Raw genomic sequence first — 18,602 nt, 5'->3', positions numbered from 1 at the left:
CTACTGTCAACCTTATAAATTGGTTGTTTTGGTTGCCCTTTAGCTCTGTCAAACTTCCCATTCCCAAGAATGAACCACTTACCCCCCCACCTATTGGTATTTTATACGCCAGTTTAATAAAAGCATCTTGCAAATACCCCATGCGCTTCATTTGTAATAAAAACTGAATATTGGAAATGGTAGGATTCATTTGAAGGTCAAAAACAGAAAGCCGGGGAGTGGGAATGTTGAATTGAATCACGCGTCTATCACATTCTGGGAAAGGTCTACCGTCTGCAGCGAAAGTGCTGGTTTAGCTAATCCCTTTGGGGTGTGGGTGGGTGTCACCGGGCCTGTGAAGGGGTCTCTCAATTACTATAAAAGCCTACTGAGTAGACAAAAGCATGTGCACTCACGCCAGCAAACATTTACTTTATGTCCGCAAACCCGACACACTTCAGTGTTTGCTCACAAGCGCGCCCGACAGCGGATGTGTGTTCAGGCTTAAGAGCTTTACATGTGTTTATCTTGAAATTCCTTCCCTGTGCGTCTTGATGTAAAGGTGTCTTCCGTCTCACCTTTGCTGCGCCGTCGTCCTCTGTGCTGCTCGGTGTAAAACTTCATTTGGTTGTCGTCTTCGGGATCTGACCCTGATTCTCCTTGAGGCCCAAACACGCCTCCGCTTGCTGGAGAAGATAAGAGGAGAAAGAATCCAATGAGAATCAATCACTTGATGACTAGTTGGGATGCGGTGATGCTGAGGAAAGATGATGGAGGAGTTGGCTCTTAAACGGGATTAACCCGAGTTTATTCGTTTTCTATGTCACTTATCCGAACTAGGGTCTCTGGGTATGCTGGAGCCTATCCCAGCTGGACTGGTGGCCAGCCAATCACAGGGCACATATAGACAAACAACCATTCACACTCACATTCATACCTATGGACAATTTGGAGTGGTCAATGAAGCTAACATGTTTTTGGAATGGGGGGGCAGAGTACCCGGAAAAAAGCCACACATGTAAGGGGAGAACATGCAAACTCCACACAGAAATGCGGCAAACTGAACCCAGGTCTGCCCGATCTGGGCCTAACCACTTGTCCACCGTGCGGCCCCTTATCCCCCTTCTTGGATTCCCCCTTCTGCTTATCCTCACGATGGTCGCAGGGGTGCTGGAGCTTATCCCAGCTGTCTTGGGGTGAGAGGCGGGTTTCACCCTGGACTGGTCGCCAGCCAATCACAGGGCACATATAGACAAACAACCATTCACACTCACATTCATACCTATGGACAATTTGGAGTGGCCAATTAACCTAGCATGTTTTTGGAATGTGGGAGGAAACCGGAGTACCCGGAGAAAACCCACGCATGCACGGGGAGAACATGCAAACTCCACACAGAGATGGCCGATGGTGGAATTGAACACTGGTCTTTTAGTAGTGAGGTCTATGCGCTAACCACTTGTCCACTGTGCGGCCCCTTGTCTTTTCTTGGATTAATTTATTATGTTTGCTTATTTTATTTAAAACCTCTTGACATTCCAATTACAATGTTAAATACTCCTGAGGAATGAAAGTCTATTGCTTTTGATACGGTGTACACACATTATTATGCCATTTAATTTCATTACATTATGGTCTCAAGATCATGTTGACAATATCATATACATATATTATTACTCTAATTAAAAATGGTCTCAAAATAATGTTGATAATAATACGGTTTATTGCCAATCATTTGTAAGCTGATTATAGTCTGGAAAAATGTGTTATCACCAAGGCTAGGTTTAAGGTTCCTCAGACTGGCAACGTTATAATCATAGTCATAATTCTATAATTAATAATACTAGTTGAATTACGTCCTGTGGTTCAATGGCTACCAGTCCGGGGTGCACCCTGCCTCTCGCCCAAAGTCAGCTGGGATAGGCTCCAGCATGTCCGACTGAGGACAAGCGTCATAGAAAATGGATTGGATGGATAGTTGGATTATGTCAATAATAATCTTTGGCTATCTTCACCCATTGCAGCATATTTGCAGTGTTATATAAACTCCACGCATTGTGGGCGTACACCATAAAGAAAGCACTCAGGTAACAAATAGAAGTCGTGATAAAAACGACAGAATGAGGAGGCAAAGAAAGCTACTTAAAAGAAGAGCAGTCATGAATTAGCAAGAGTGGAAGGCAATTTCCACAGTGCATTAGCAGCTCACTGAACATCAAAATCAATTTCATCTTTATAGCAACATAGCCACAACTGTTTATCATAAAGCTATCAAATATTGCATTTGTTTATTGCTCACATCTCATAAGTGTTTTATTTGTAATTCTTTTTATTGCTCAATCATTTTCATGAGCTCATTAACACCAGTCAGACTAAATGACACCAAAAACCAATTGTCTTCTTTAAAAATACTCCATAATAATACATTAATATAGACTTTTTCATATGTTTTTGTAAGATCCCATTAAATAGTAAAAGATGCTACTAAGTAAATAGGCAATCAAACAGACATGCATATGCCTAACTTGTTTACTTAAGCATGAATTATGCGATTAAAAAGAGGTGGGATGCAAGGCAGCAAGGTGATTAATTTAATCAGATTGACATGTAGGTCGATACCGTAAGATTGTACTTGGGGAGAAGATTGCAGGAGACAATGGATTACGGATTTATGTCCACATTATTATCATCTTAATTAAATTGAAAGATAAACAGGCCGCCATACAGTCAACATACTAATTGAGTATCGTGTTTATGTGGGAAACAAGCTGTAAGAATGGAAAGATTGAAAGCAAAACTGCTCACATAAAGGTCATGATCTCGAATCCCCCGCATAGCAAAGTAACTATGCACCTTGCTTAGTCATAATTCTGGAAAAAAACATATCTTCTCCAGGGGCACGTGAATAAAGAGAGAAATGGATGAATTGAATATCTAAGCCAGTCAAAGATCATCTATATGGCGGAAGCCTTGTGCTGTATGTTTTTGTGACCTCCGGCAAATAAGGTCGCTAAAGATCCTTCCAATACAAGAGTGCCATGATGTTTATAAGGACCTACTCCAAAACCAGTAAAACATCCTGAATACAACAGTATTACTGCACTGCTGCTTTAAAGGAAGAATGCTGGCCAAAGACTCAAACAGGCAAGCACTCAGGGTTTATTCAGCCCAATAACACCAATTCATATTTGCCCCAGGGGGCTTTAAAAAAAAAAAAATCCTCAAACCATGCAGGTTGGAGTGCGACGCTTCAGTATTTCTGCAGCACCAAAAAAAAAAAAACAATATGAAGGGAAATACTAAATAAAAGAGGCAAGCTGGGCTTATTTTGCTGCATGTATATTGGATGCCCCGGTGTGAATAAATACTGCATGTGCACGAGTCCCCCGTACGCAGGAGCATGCAACAACTTGACGTGACCTCAGCTACTTTTGCGACTCTTTTAAAGCTTTTTTTTTATTTCCTTTCAAACGCGCAGATGTTGGATTTTCAGCAGCCGTGTGTCAACTTGTCTGTTTTAGCGTGCAATGGGTCACAGTGAGAGCATATGTGTGTGTGTGTGTGTGTGTGACAATGCGAGTGGGTAAATTAAGCTGACAGCACATGTAGCTCTGCGAGTGCTAATCACATTAAGGCACATCTGCATCCAGCCCTTTGACACCGGCTAAATATTTTCTAGTCCGGCGCAATGCAAGCTGGCGTGTACAATTGTACAAAAAGGAGGATGCAAGTATGCAGATTTGCCATTTATAATGCACAAGATGACATCTGAGAGGCTGCTACAGCAAATCGGACGAGTCAAATGTTTTGAAAAATAAATGAAATAGCATCTTAGTCAATAAGGATCAACAGACTTTCATTTTTATTTAAACTGCTGATGTATTAACTCAAACTGTAAACGTTGGAAATACCTGCCAGGGTCTCCAACCATCGGTATTAAACAACTGTAGCTTTAGGTGATGTTGTTTTTTATATTTGTTGTAGGTTTTGTGGCCAATCACAGCAGAGTGGGCATGCCCGGAGGCGGGTGGAATAAATTAAAACTGACCGTTTTGGCAGGAAGCACAAATCAAAGGAAATACAGCTGGAATAGGTGCAGGTTCTGGAAGATCTAAAATGTTTTCTGTGCGAGTTATAGTGTGTCTATATTGCTGCTCTATAGGAGACCACAACTCAATACAAATGGTTGAAAGACCATGCTTTACAGCGCATCACGTCATACAGACATGATTACGCAATCCCACAGCAGGATGCTACGACTTACAAAGTACAGAGACTGCCTGAAAGTTCATTCTAACACTCACAGTTCACAGTGCGCTTCAACGCCTCATCACATCAACAGCACCCTTGACGGCGTTCGCCCCATCGTGCGTGATACTTCCTGCTTTGGCAGGAAGAAAGGTGACAGACATGCATAATAAAGATGGTTTAAGGATTCCTTGGATAGAATCTGTTGGTTGGAATAGCTTCCCAACTCAAAAATGAACCACTTACTGAAAAGTTGGTTGTCTCTAGATGATGTCACCATCTAATTTGCATATGTCGGAAAAAACATAACACCTTGGAGAGAACATAAAAATGAGTAAAAACACCTTAATTACCTTTAGAAGTACAAATAAACTTGATTATTGGCCCTGAACTCAGACATACAACAAGCCCGGTCATTGTAATGTAAATGTTTAATATTTACATCACTGCCTCTGTTACTACCTAGAAAACATTATTTATTTATTTAACAACTCAATACAATACACTCATATGCGACTTTTATCATCTGTATACATCATTCATTATTTGCACTAAAATTAATATATATTCCGGTGTCTGTGCAATACATATCTGCCCCAGTGCAATATTATGTGTATATCTTGGATATCTTGTATAAATATCTTGTATATATCTTGTTAAACTGTCTTTTTTACTTTTACTTTTTGTATACTTTTTTTTAAACTTAACTATTGCACTGAAAGAAGAAGCTCTCCAATATTGTCGTACATCTTGTATAATGACAATAAAGGCCATTCCATTCTATATAAAAAAATTATGTTTCATCTCAAAGTTCTCCCATTATACGTTGCCGATTAAGCACTTTTATAAATTAGCACAATTGAATAGCAGATGACACATCATGTGACAAGGATTATGCTGTGACTCAGTGTGGTTTGTGAGTAGCGCACTCTTCTGATGAACATATGTAATAGTAACTGAGAGCATAAAAATACAGTAGAATAACTGCAATTGTGCACGGAAACCAAGACATATTTATAGCAAATATTTTTGTTGAAAATCCTACAAAAAACACGATTCCACTGTAACATAATTTTACCACAAAATCTATCACAAAACTTTTCCATGTAATAATGATGAAGATAAATCATTGGAGGGCAAGTTTAATATGATTTGTTTGTCTTTCTTCCTTTTTTCTTATTCATTTATACTATATAATCTATATTACATATATTGTATATTCATATCATAAAGTAATATTTGCCTTGACAACACTTCTCCAGCACCTCTGCAGACATTCCTCGCCGGTGGCGTCACGATTTCTAAATATTTTCCACATGATCAGAGGTGAAGAAGCAACATACTGCAGGGGAAAACATGGGGTCACTCTTTGAAATCCACCTTATCAACAAGTCTAAATACTGTGGATTTTTCCAGCTCCCGTTTGGCATTTTAACTAGGTTTGCTGCCAGTGTGCCAGTGCTGCGGATTAAAAACAGAAAATAGGAGTAGAGCCAGGTTGGGAAGCAAACCACGTCTCAGGTAGCGACTCCTAAATCTGGCTGATGAAATCCTGAGCATTATTTACCGTCCTCCACAATAAATGTTCAACATGAGTACATTGTACCGACATGTGGACAAGGATGGGGTGGGTTTGTTTGGGTTCAGCAACAGCAGAAGAGGATTGCAGGAGAGTTGAGTGGGCGGCCGCTGTGACATACCTTTGGGCATCATGCATATACAAACACGCAGAGCAGCGGTACAACTGAGACCGGCACACAACAGAAAATAAAAACCATGTTCTACCTAAATCCTCCTGCTTGGATCCGAGATCCCCTGTGGTCTTACCAGCCTGTGTTTGGGTTTGATATCAGTCTGAGCAGGCTAGGTACCATCCAGGAAACCGATATCGTGTAAACGCTATAATTACAGATCATCAAAGACCAGTTGGGGATAAATGTGAGGAAGGACGGCGATGAGGAAGGCAGCAGTGTGTGAAGGGACTCTAAACGTTTGCACATTCAAAGAGAAAGGTAGAGAACTAGCATGATAGCTGTCCAAGAGACCAGATGGAAGTGCAGCAAAGCAAGGAAGCATCGGAGGAGGGTAGAAGCTGTTTCAGATGGAATAGATAGACAGATAAATTGGGTAGGTGTGATGCTGAAGGGATAATATAGCAACCAGGTCAGGAGAGTGACAGACAGCGTCAAGGTGATGGAGGCTGGAATCGGGGGAGTAATGATGCACATTGTTAGTGCATACAACCCACAAGTTGCTTTAGCGTCAAGAGAGAAGGACGGATTGCTTCAGAGTATTCTCAGAGGTGAAAGCGTGGTAATCGGTGCATCCTCAATGTTGGTGAAGGACACAGAGAGGAGAGGAGGAGGTTTATGGGATAGAATGTTGTGAAGGACAAAGACGAGGAGGGCCAGATGATCGTTGATTTTACCAAACAAATGGAAATGGCTAAGTAAAAAGTTATCTCCAAAAGGGGGAGGAACACAAATTCCCGATGGGTTGTAAGGATGGAAACACAAACCGGTGGCGATAGGCAAGGCAGGGAGATCATGGCAGGAAGGAAATATATCAGGTTAGGGTGACCAAGGATCCGAGATTGGAATGTGCTGATAAGGGACGATGGTGTGCGGGCAAGATGAAAATAATACATCAAAAAGCGGATGAAACTGCGGCAACTACCGTGAATGAGGAAGTTCCAGGCGTCACGAGACAGTCGCACCTGATGACCTGACCTGTGGATGTATGCAAGTTTTCAGAGGAACAAGATTGGTCAGTAATGTCTTTGGAACAGAGGGGCGGTGTATTGGGGCCGATCTTTAAGGACAAGGGCGATGGCGTTTCAGGGTATAAAACTGATGAGCCACACAATGAAGCTCTGAGAAAGAGTAGTGGAAGTAAGGCTCAGGAAATTAGCAGTATGGTTTCATGCAAATGCAATGTTTGCACCAAAGTCCACATAGAGAAGTACAGAAAAGCCGACTAAAGCATATGATGGAGTACTGATAGAGGAACTGTGGTCCAGTGTGAAGGAATCTGGGGTGACGGACAGGTATGTTTGAGTTGTACAGGACACGTATAAGAAGTGGGATGTGCCGTGGGTGGGATTGCACAACATCAAATATCTGCTCTTGAACCCCTTCCTGTTTGCTACGGTGATGGGCAGATTGACAGATGAGCTGAGAGAACGATGACGTTTGCAGGTGACATTGTGGAGAGGGATGGAGGTCAGTTGGAGCAAAATGGAATACATGCGTGCCAATGAACAGGTGTTAGGTGGAAGTGCGAGGAAGCAAGGCGTAGGGGAGGGGTGGGAGGATTTTAAGTACTTAAGTCGATCGTTCAGAGAAATGGACAGTGTGGAAAAGAGGTGAGTTGCATGACAGAAGAGTTGATTATGACAACATATTTCCAAGACGGTAGTGGGACCAGTAAGTAGGTGTGGTCTAGAGACGCCATCTCTAACCACCACACGAGGCAGAGCTAGAGGTGGCAGAGCTGAAGATGCTTAGATTTCCGCAGGTAGTGACACATATATCCAGGATTGGATAGGAGCAGATCACATCCACGTTAGTACTGACTGCCTGACTTCACCTACAAAGAGTCAAATATCGAAAAAGATCATCTGGAGTATCAAAAGTTGATCAAAAAGCGGGAATCTATAAATAAAGCTGAAGGACATCAGTTCCCGTACCCTTCTTGTCCCATATAGAGATGAAGGAAGTTCAAAAGAGGATATATTTTTGGAACTGATATTTTTGCGCTTCCTTATAATGCAGCCTTATTTGCAAACACGGTTTCTCCAATTTACATATTGTTAACTTTAGAAGCAGCTGCTGGAGGAATTAATTTGTTTTCAATCGCGACATAACAACACCAGCATGAAGTCAGGCAACAACGATGCAGACTTGAATATTTTACAATGAAAAATGTTGGAATTTTTTATTTTCATTTTATTTCACTTCACCTGCATGATGAAGTATTATGCAAAAGTCAGCTATGGAAGACAGACTACAAGTAGAGAGTATACACCTCAACTTTATGCAAAATGCAATGCATGTGCACTTCCTGACACGAGGGAAACAAGGCCAGGCTAACTGCTGCAGGGCGAAGGCGAGCGGACAAAACTGCTACTGAAGTTTTTTTTTTTTTGTTTTTTTTTTTAGTCCTGCTGAGCAACTGTTAAGACACGCTGTTCTCCTAATGCAAATAATATTAGCTTACCTTGGTGCTTTGCTTTGTGAGAGCTGCACTCTAGCACACTTTGTCTTTATTCCCGCTGTGTTATTTCCCTCCAGGAGAACAACAAAAAGCCACCGACTCATTATGCAGACAGCCATTTTGGCCAAATGAAGGCCATTAGCGACACGGTAACCGTTTGCTGTGTGACGCTGGAGCTGACCCCCCCCCCCCCCCCCCCCCCGACATATCCTTGTGTTTCTCTTCCCACTCAAATGCTGAGGATAATAGCTTCCCAACTGTGCAGATTGGCCCATTACATATATCATGATAGTGTATGTACAGTAGTTTGGCCCACCAAAGGGTGACATCATATTACTACGTTTCATTGCGTCATTACGTGTAACATAAATGAACGACTGTACAGATGTTGCACTATTAAAATAATGAATTAATTAATTTTTGTCATACACTATGTATCAACAATTATTCATTGATAGTTTCTTTTAAGATGGGAGTACTTGAATGTTCTGAACTTCTGTTTTAGGATTGTATTGCACAGGGTCAATGTGTTTCTGAATATCTGTAATGAAAAATGAATCACTTTTTGTTCATTTCATTGTACAAATATGCTATGATTTACTTATTCAAACCAAGATGGAGTCATGTCCTATGTTTGCGTACTCTTGTGTACCCAAACACAAAAGAGAGAAATTATACCATTATTTTACTGAAAAACACACCGCATGGCAGCGCGGTAATAAAAGCCCATAAGTCGACCGAGTTGCCAAAAGTTCATTTGTCTAATCTAATTATAAGTTCTTGGATCTACAGTATATACAGTAGGTAAATATGTTCTTCTATATACTATATTACATTTCTTTTACATAAATGTTTCCTTTAACATAGCTAGCTTATCAGGTTTCTTTATTTTTCTCCAGCTGCTGCAAGCCCCCAGAGGAAGCTTGTATGACAACTCTTTCCTACCTCTGGTGTGGCTGGGGATTCTCCGGCGGCCGGTCGATGAGCTGTGGATGACGTGCTGGTAGTGAGAAATGTCCGGCGAAGTTTTCGGAACGCGGAAGCTGTCCTGGAACCTCTGCATCAAATCTTCCACCGCCTCTCTGTTCGGGTCAATCGCTACAGCAGAGGATGACAGAATGGAAATGTCACTCATAGCATAACACCTCAAAGTGACCAATATATGCTTCAGACATGGAAGACAAATGTGGGAAGATGCTCCTAAAGTCAAAGAGAGGACAAGCTGCAAATAACTTGTTTTACGTCTTCGGATAGATTGGAAATGAGAGCATCATATACATCATGAGCCAATAGCCTGCCCCGTTTAGAAAAAAAGCTGCCATATTTCTTGTACTTTTTCTGGCCTTCAAAGGATTCCATCAATCCAATATTGCCTCATCTCTCTCTACAGGGGATCCTGCCAACGCTTCCATAGTGGCTCAGTCTCAGTCATTCTGATAGATGACTCAAGAACACCTCGCTTTGGGGAAAGTGACTGCGTAGTAGAGTGAGCGAGAGAGCGAAAGAACGAGAGAGAGAGAGAGAGGCTTTGCTCACTTTCCTTCGAGCGTGGAAATGATAAAAGGAAGAGCGTACAGGTCAAGCGCCATATATTAATGTTCTCACTTGCACCAAAGAGTCATTTGGACAGAACCTTTGTTGAGGTCAAAATGTGGAGACCATTCACTTGATGTATACTTAACTTTTTTTTTTTTTGTCTGACCTAAATTTCAGAGTAATTGCTTTACTATTAATTCCATGTTTTGTTTTCATGTTGGATCATTTTCATTACATAGTGTCATATATAACATATGTTATATAAGATATATGATGAATGAGATATGATTAGGTCTCCAAAAAGAGGTTCCCGCACACTGTGTCGCTCTCATTCATTAGTTTATTTAAGTAACGTTTCGGTCCGTTTGACCTTCATCAGACATATTAGATCCCATCTCCGCCCTACACACATATATGTATGTCCCCGATGGGTGCAGGCAACCAATCCGGGGACTTAGGGGGCGACCTGTTTTGATGAGTATCACCTGTCGAAGGGCAATAACATTCATTTAACAGGTGTATAGATTTTAACATAATATGAAAAACATTTTTCTATACATAATTTAATTCAGGGCGGCACGGCGGTCGAGTGGTTAGCGCGCAGACCTCACAGCTAGGAGACCTGGGTTCAATTCCACCCTCGGCCATCTCTGAGTTTGCATGTTCTCCCCGTTCATGCGTGGGTTTTCTCCAGGTACTCCGGTTTCCTCCCACATTCCAAAAACATGCTAGGTTAATTGGCGACTCCAAATTGTCCATAGGTATGAATGTGAGTGTGAATGGTTGTTTGTCTATATGTGCCCTGTGATTGGCTGGCGACCAGTCCAGAGTGTACCCTTCTCGCCCGAAGACAGCTGGGATAGGCTCCAGCACCCCCCCGTGACCCTTGTGAGGAAAAGCGGTAGAAAATGAATGAATGAATAATTTAATTCAAACACAACACATGAACACGTGTACAAATAGGAGCAACCATGCCAATGATTTAAAAACAGTTTTATGAATTTTTTAAAATAAAAAATCAGTAAATCCTCAACATATTTTATAGAAATGGGGGGGGTCTTGAAAGGGAGAGGTCAATAAGGGAAAGGGAGGGCCCAAGCGAACAGCTGAACCTCCAAAATCAACATCAGAGACTCAAGTTGAGAGTCAACTTTATGGTCCAATGTGGGGACGCCAAAGAGTGTCTGCTCCAAGCCCCAAGGGGAGACATGTTTCTTCCCTACCTAATGGCAGAGCGGAGGGGGGGGGGGGGGCAACACAAAATGTTTCCGACTGACAGAACAATCTTTGAGGTCGGAGAAGAACTTTGATGGCTGCATCTTTTGCTCCCGGCCATGTTGTTGCAAACGGAGGTGCCGATGTACCAACCCTGGGGTGCGGGTGAGTGTTAGCCTCGTGGCTCACATGAAAGAAAGCTTCCACTCATGGATGGGAGGGATTTGCCATCATAACAGCTATTCACACCAAATAAACCCATCGATCCGTTTTCTTACTACTTCAAGTGCAGCGGAGAGCGAAAGAGACCGTCTCTCTCCGCCTCTCTCCGTCTCTCGGCACATACATCATTATGATTTAAGTGAAGGCTGTGTTGAAACCCACTCTGCCCTTTCTGAAAACTCCCGACCCTCTTATGGAAAAGTCAGGGCTGCCAAGTGATACTAAGGCCTGCGGCTAATGGAAGCAAGGTCATGCTAAATGCAGGACATTGCGTTGGCAGCGTACCTACCGTTGGAAAATAAAAAAAAGCCTGAGCGTGCGGTGTTAAAGCTTCCATAAAGCCTTTTGATGCAACCCGTTGGGTCAGAACTTCCATGACAGTCTTTACAGGAATTCAATATCAATTGTGGGCCCCTCAAGATTCATTTGGAACATTCTTTTTGTCGGGTGGAATGATGATATAGGGCTGCACGGCGGTCTAGTGGTGAGCACACAGAGCACACAGAGTTCGATCCCACCCTCGGCCATCTCTGTGTGGAGTTTGTGAAGGGGCTGTATGCCTTTAAAATCCTGTGGTACAGAATAAGGAAGAAAATCCACAATGACTTGACGTATATTCACCCTCAGGATTTATTCTTCCTCTCAAAAATAACAACACTTCAGCTATCACAAGATGATTACAACAACAATAACCAATTTGTTTCCAGACACATTTCACATTTTTCAATTAGCCTGCTTCATGCTATTAACTGTACATTAAAGCTGGCTAGCATTAGCCATTTCGCTTGTGTTCAAATGCTCTACAACACATTTTGTAACACACATTTAGCAGTCAGCTGTTTACTCTAGCAACTTTCTAAACTCTTTACAGCCATTAAATTATAAATTATAATAATTATATAATTATATTCACCCTCAGGATTTATTCTTCCTCTGTCGTTTTGTCAACTACTCTATACCACCACTGCTGCTAGCACCCCCCTAGTGGATGTTGCGGTATTACACCCAAACGGCAACAATGGAGATTTGGTTATTTTAGAAACAAACATATAAAAAAAATAGCACGGTGTCTTTTTTTTTCTTTTACAACTGAATTCAGATATCATAAGATGATTACATCAATAATTTGTTTCCAGACACATTTCATATTTTTCAATTAGCCTGCTTCATGCTATTAACTGTACATTAAAGCTGGCTAGCATTAGCCATTTAGCTTATGTTCAAATGCTCTACAACACATTTTGTAACAAACATTTAGCAGTCAGCTGTTTACTCTCGCAACTTTCTAAACTCTTTACAGCTGTTAAAATATAAATTATCTCTACTTTGTACTAACCTGTGGTCCAGAATAAGGAAGACAATCCAAGATGACTTGACTATATTCACCCTCGGGATTTATTTTTTTTCTTTTACAACTGAATTTTATATGTATGACATGAACTATTACTACTCTTAAATGCTCTAACCATATTTATGCATTTTAGACAGTTTTTAAACCTTGTTACCTTATCTTTTATGTACATTACATTTACATGTTCTCCCCGTGCATGCGTGGGTTTTCTCCGGGTACTCCGGTTTCCTCCCACATTCCAAAAACATGCTAGGTTAATTGGCCACTCCAAATTGTCCATAGGTATGAATGTGAGTGTGAATGGTTGTTTGTCTATACGTATGTGCCCTGTTGTTTTGAGTATTGGGTGATCCATTGACTGATGTCATTTTATGCGGTCAGCTGCAGTCAACCGTGATCGCCGTGGAGACACCTATAGGACTTGGTCCTGTCGGCATAAATAATGTTGGATTATTCCACCCTGGAAAAGAGAATGATTCAGGGAAAGCATGAACGGCCCAAAACGAACACAACTTGGGGGCCACCCCGACAGGATGGAAAGCTCTGACCTGTATGCCACTTGTATCTGTTACAGCAAAGATTGGAATTCTGACCTGAATCCCTTGCATGCCGATTGTCATGTTTACACCAGCAAACAACTTTAAGCGTAATAGATGGGCTGTAAATCTCATAGTGCAAATATTGCTTTTTTTCTCCCACGACGGAAGAAAACACAGACATTCTAACCTGCAGGCATGACGGGAGCAAGCATGGACATTCTATCCCTGCTACCGTACGGTGGTGCAACACATTTCAGCCGCCACCTATGCACCCATCCATCTTCCTATCTAAGCATCCATCAATCATCAATAATGCTTATCCACTGCAGGATCGGAGGGGAGGCTGGAGCCAATTTCAGCCTCCGTGTCACTGACGATCCGATATCCTTCCCTTCTCCTGGATATCCTTCCCTTCTCCTGGATATCCTTCCCTTCTCCTGGATATCCTTCCCTTCTCCTGGATATCCTTCCCTTCTCCTGGATATCCTTCCCTTCCCCTGGATATCCTTCCGTTCTGCTGGATATCCTTCCCTTCTCCTGGATATCCTTCTGTTCTGCTGGATATCCTTCCCTTCTCCTGGATATCCTTCCCTTCTCCTGGATATCCTTCCCTTCTCCTGGATATCCTTCCCTTCTCCTGGATATCCTTCCCTTCTCCTGGATATCCTTCCCTTCTCCTGGATATCCTTCCGTTCTGCTGGATATCCTTCCGTTCTGCTGGATATCCTTCCCTTACCACTAGAATAGCCATCTTCCTTCCATGTTACAATATTAACATGTTCAATTCCATAATAATAATATAATTTTAGAATATGTAATATTATATATAATATATATAATATATATAATATTATATATATAATATATCTGTAATAACAAACAAAAAACAGACTGTGTACATATATTTATATTGTTTATTCTGTATATTTTGTATTTTTCATTCTTTTTTTAATAGATGTGTCTGCACCTACTTCACCAAAACAAATTCCTAGTATGTGTTTGATCATACCTGGCAATAAACCCTTTTCTGATTCTGATTCTGATAATATATTCATTCATTCATTTTTTAATGCTTTTTAATACAAATAAATAAATAAAAAATAATACATAAGACATAAATAAGACAACATTCAGTAACCATAAATGTTCTTTTATGTCTTCCATTCAACATTTATGTGCATTTTGAATTAATCTTGCATGTAAAATTATAATTCTAAAACTATAAAAATTCGGGAAGTACTTTTTTTTTAACGGCCAATACCGATACCGATAACTTCCTGTGTGTCAAGGCCGGGATTGAATGGGTTAATCAGCTGTTCCTTATATAAAATCTATATTTATGGTTGTTTTCTCTCCCCATTAGAAAATGATCAAATGAATGACATTCATACTAATATCGATTAGGACTTTTTGGATCAATCCCTAACATTTCACATATCGGATTCCTGACCGGTAGCTAGAGTTTGTGATGAATACCAAGTATGTAATTTTACATTCCGCACACAAGAAAATATTTCCCAAAGGTTTGGAAACCGAACAGTGTCCTTGTTTTGAGTGCAAGAATGTCTTATACACACAATTCTATCCCAAAACATGATTAAATACTGCTGAAAGATAACAGGACAGAAGAAAACATCAATACCTAAGCTGCCACCATTGAAAACTGCCGTTTCTTTTTTTTAAAAACATGACTCAGAAAAGAAGAAATACTCCCTTAAAGCCAGAGCGAACATCAAAGTAAAGTAACTGCCGCCATGTCATTTATGCCTGAATGCCGATTTAAAGGCAAGTCTTTCACATGCACACTTGTCTTGTTCTTATCCATCCTGGCTGGCAGCTCGACAGCATTTGTATTCACAGAAGCCCATGTAGCCACCAGGGAAATGATGAGAACATTTTTGAAGATCATTGGGACCCCGCTGTTTTAATTCCACACAAAAAAAAAAGAAAAAGTATCTTCAGGGTAGGGGGATAAATGTACCCAAGAAATAGCATCCTTGCAAATTTCTTATTACATTGACTTGCATTACTGACTTTTTCTAGTGTTGCTACTGCAGCGATGGAGTTGCCTTGTTTTTGTCCTCCCCTTCACGCCTGGAAGAGCAAATGATGGCAGAGCAGCTCAATAAAGGATGAAATAGCGGGGTTTCAAGCCAAAGCGTTTGATTCCCTATGTGATTTATCCAACGCTCCATCGTTCCGACGGAAAAAAAGTTGAGTACGTCAATTGGAGGAAACATTGACGCCGCCTATTGGAGATGTGACAGCTACATGAAACGGGAGGGTAAGAGGTAAGACAGGTACAAAAAAAAAAAGCCAAAACAGTTTGGGGGAGACAAAGGATGTCTGATGAAAGTGATTGGAGGCCAAGGGGTGTCGAGATCACATGATCAAGATCACAACGCAAGCATGGCAGGTTTGTTTTTGCTTTTCTTGTATACTGTAGTGTACTATTTCTACTCATTGCACATATCTGCAAATATATTTCCATCAATAAATAATTTAACATACATATACATCAAGTAAAGTTGCAATTTCAAAGTAAAAAAATACAATAAATAATTATTATGGAGACTAGATCGAAGTTGGAACATACAGTAAACACAAAGGCACAACATTGTGGTGTCAGCACATAAGTACGGGAAAAAAATATTAAAAAAATAATAAAAATAGATGCTGCTGTTTTGGTTAGTAACATATGTAGTTTAAAATATGTTATACTGCACAGGGAACTTGTTTCCCAAATGTGTTTTTACTACATTCATTCATTTTGTACCGCTTTTCCTCACGAGCATCGTGTGGGGTGCTGGAACCTATCCCAGCTGTCTTCGGACGAGAGGCGGGGTACACCCTACCAGCCAATCACAGGGCACATATAGACAAACAACCATTCACACTCACATTCATACCTATGGACAATTTGGAGTCGCCAATTAACCTAGCATGTTTTTGGAATGTGGGAGGAAACCGGAGTACCGGGAGAAAACCCACACATGCACGGGGAGAACATGCCAACGGTGGAATTGAACCCTGGTTTCCTAGCTGTGAGGTCTGCGCACTAACCACTCAACCGCCGTGCCGCCCGTTTTTACTACATTTATCTTACTAATGACTTTACTACATCAATCTGAGAGTCTTTTGTGCCACTCTAGCAGGAATTGCAGCAATACTGTACGTTGTGTATGTGTTTGAATACTTTCCTTGTCACCTTCTGTTCTGGCTTTTGTTCCGCATGAGCTTTTACGTGTTTTGTTTTGCACCTCCGTCTTGCCCTGGCCCTTGTGTAGCCTCCTATCAGCTCTCTCCTTTTGTCGCTTCCCAACAAAATGGCTCTTAGAGCAGGCCGGGAGCCGGCTCTTTGAAGTGAACAAGTCATCATTTTTGCCAAACGTGTAGTCTGCTTAGTGTTCATACACTTAGGGGGGGGGGGGGGGGGGGGGGGGGGGTGTCAGCAGGGAACCAAAGCTGAGGCACTTTGTGATTTTGAATGCCAGTCTTATAAATGAAAAAACTGTTTATTTACATAAAGACTGGACACCTTTTCTGTTCATGTTTATTTTTTGTGTAGCTGAATAAGCATTGTGTTAGCATATCTTACACCTATTCAGCCTGTTCTCTATTCTTTTATTGTTAGAACTTGCCTTCCAAGATGATGTAATGTCTGTTTTGGTCATAAAATAAATTACCCGCAAAAATGTGACTTATACTCCAGTGCGACTTATGTATGTTTTTTTTCTACCTAATTATGAATTTTTGGCCTTGTGCGTCTTATACTCTGGAGCGACTTATAGTCCAGAAAATATGGTATTTTATTTTCCAAACTACTTGACCAAAACAGACATTACGTCCTCCTCGAAGGCAAGTTCTAATAATAAGTCAAAAAATGCGACTTATACTCCAGTACGACTAATGTATGTTTTTTTCTACCTAATTATGAATTTTTGGCCTTGTGCCACTTATACTCCGGAGCGACTTATAGTCCAGAAAATATGGTATTTTATTTTCCAAACTACTTAACCAAAACAGACAGGCTTCTTCCTAGAAGGCAAGTTCTAACAATAAGTCAAAAAATGTGACTTATACTCCAGTTCGACTTATGTATGTTTTTTTTCTACCTATTTATGAATTTTTGGCCTTGTACGACTTATACTCCGGAGCGACTTATAGTCCAGAAAATATGGTATTACTACTTGACCAAAGCAGACATTACGTCCTCCTGGAAGGCAAGTTCTAACAAAAACTCAAAAAATGCAACTTATACTCCAGTGCGACTTATATATGTTTTTTTCTACCTAATTATGAATTTTTGGCCCTGTGCGACTTATACTCCGGAGCGACTTATAGTCCATAAAATACGGTACATTCATCTGGAACATACTGTGGTGGAGTTCCAAGGTTCCTCTGTATGTATTAACACACTAAGAAGCCAGTACAAAGACCAGTATATTCAATATACCAGGACCTTCAAATTGTGTCGCTGCACTGTAAATAGCAAACTTGACATTTTAAACTGGTGTGTTTTTCCTTAGAAAAGTCATTTACTAAGAATAGAAGTGATGCAGATGAGCACACCTGGTCCAAATAATGTTCTACAACAAAGCCACACTCTTGGAACACAAGCCTAGAATTCTCCATCTGACCTCTACCTCTAATATGATGTTTTGTAAAGGAAGACGCTGACATGCTCCAAGGCATTCGGATGGTTTTGGTGCCACTGGGGAAAAAAGGGAAGTTGATGGAAAGGATGTTCTGTATCCTTGCGCTCGCTTCCTTTCTTGTCTTGCACAGACCGTGGGCCTGCCACTCCGGAGGCTACTCCGACAGTGATGACGGCTCGTACAGTATATCAGACATCACAGAGGCAGTGCACCGCTGTCAGATGCTGCTTTGCGGAGCGGCATTAATATATACAAAGGAAAGGCTGCTGTCCACTCAAACGCTTATACGGTAGAGTGATGCATACCCCTTCAAAAAATTCTTCCTAAACATTTCCAATAATCCTTGACAAATGCGTACAGTCGTCCATTGGAATATTGGGTTTGATTATCGCTCCCTCTCTATTGCGTTTTTTTTTTTTTTTAATGAATTCAATAAATGACAGCTGTTTTGTGGTTGGCTATCGTTAGTTGACAAAAACATTGAAAGACAAGAAGGTATACCTTATGTAGTGTCACTCCATTGCCACTAGATGTCAGTAATGTTCCAATGCATGTAGTCAGCTAACAACAGCTAAATGCTAAACATGACACGTGAGTTAAAACTGTTTTTTCCAAATGCCCTCAAGGCATGCTGGGTAG

General features: G+C 41.0%; 1 protein-coding gene across 3 annotated transcripts in view; it reads right to left on the bottom strand.

Annotated features, from left to right (window-relative positions):
- The window catches only part of astn2 (astrotactin 2), a 208,541-nt gene that overhangs the window by 107,879 nt on the left and 82,060 nt on the right, over positions 1 to 18,602 (bottom strand). For all 3 annotated transcript variants that reach the window (XM_058048853.2, XM_058048863.2, XM_078793956.1), the window contains exons 4-5: positions 9,388 to 9,540; positions 558 to 665 (exon numbers count right to left, since the gene is read on the bottom strand). In XM_058048853.2, coding sequence (XP_057904836.2) covers positions 558 to 665; positions 9,388 to 9,540 — 261 coding nt within the window. The remainder of the gene's footprint in view (positions 1 to 557; positions 666 to 9,387; positions 9,541 to 18,602) is intronic.

The sequence above is a fragment of the Doryrhamphus excisus genome, linkage group LG10, assembly GCF_037039965.1.
Source record: "Doryrhamphus excisus strain RoL-2023G ecotype Guam linkage group LG10, RoL_Dexc_Guam_v1.1, whole genome shotgun sequence".
Classification (NCBI taxonomy): domain Eukaryota; kingdom Metazoa; phylum Chordata; class Actinopteri; order Syngnathiformes; family Syngnathidae; genus Doryrhamphus; species Doryrhamphus excisus.
This window is presented reverse-complemented; position numbering and strand designations above follow the sequence as displayed.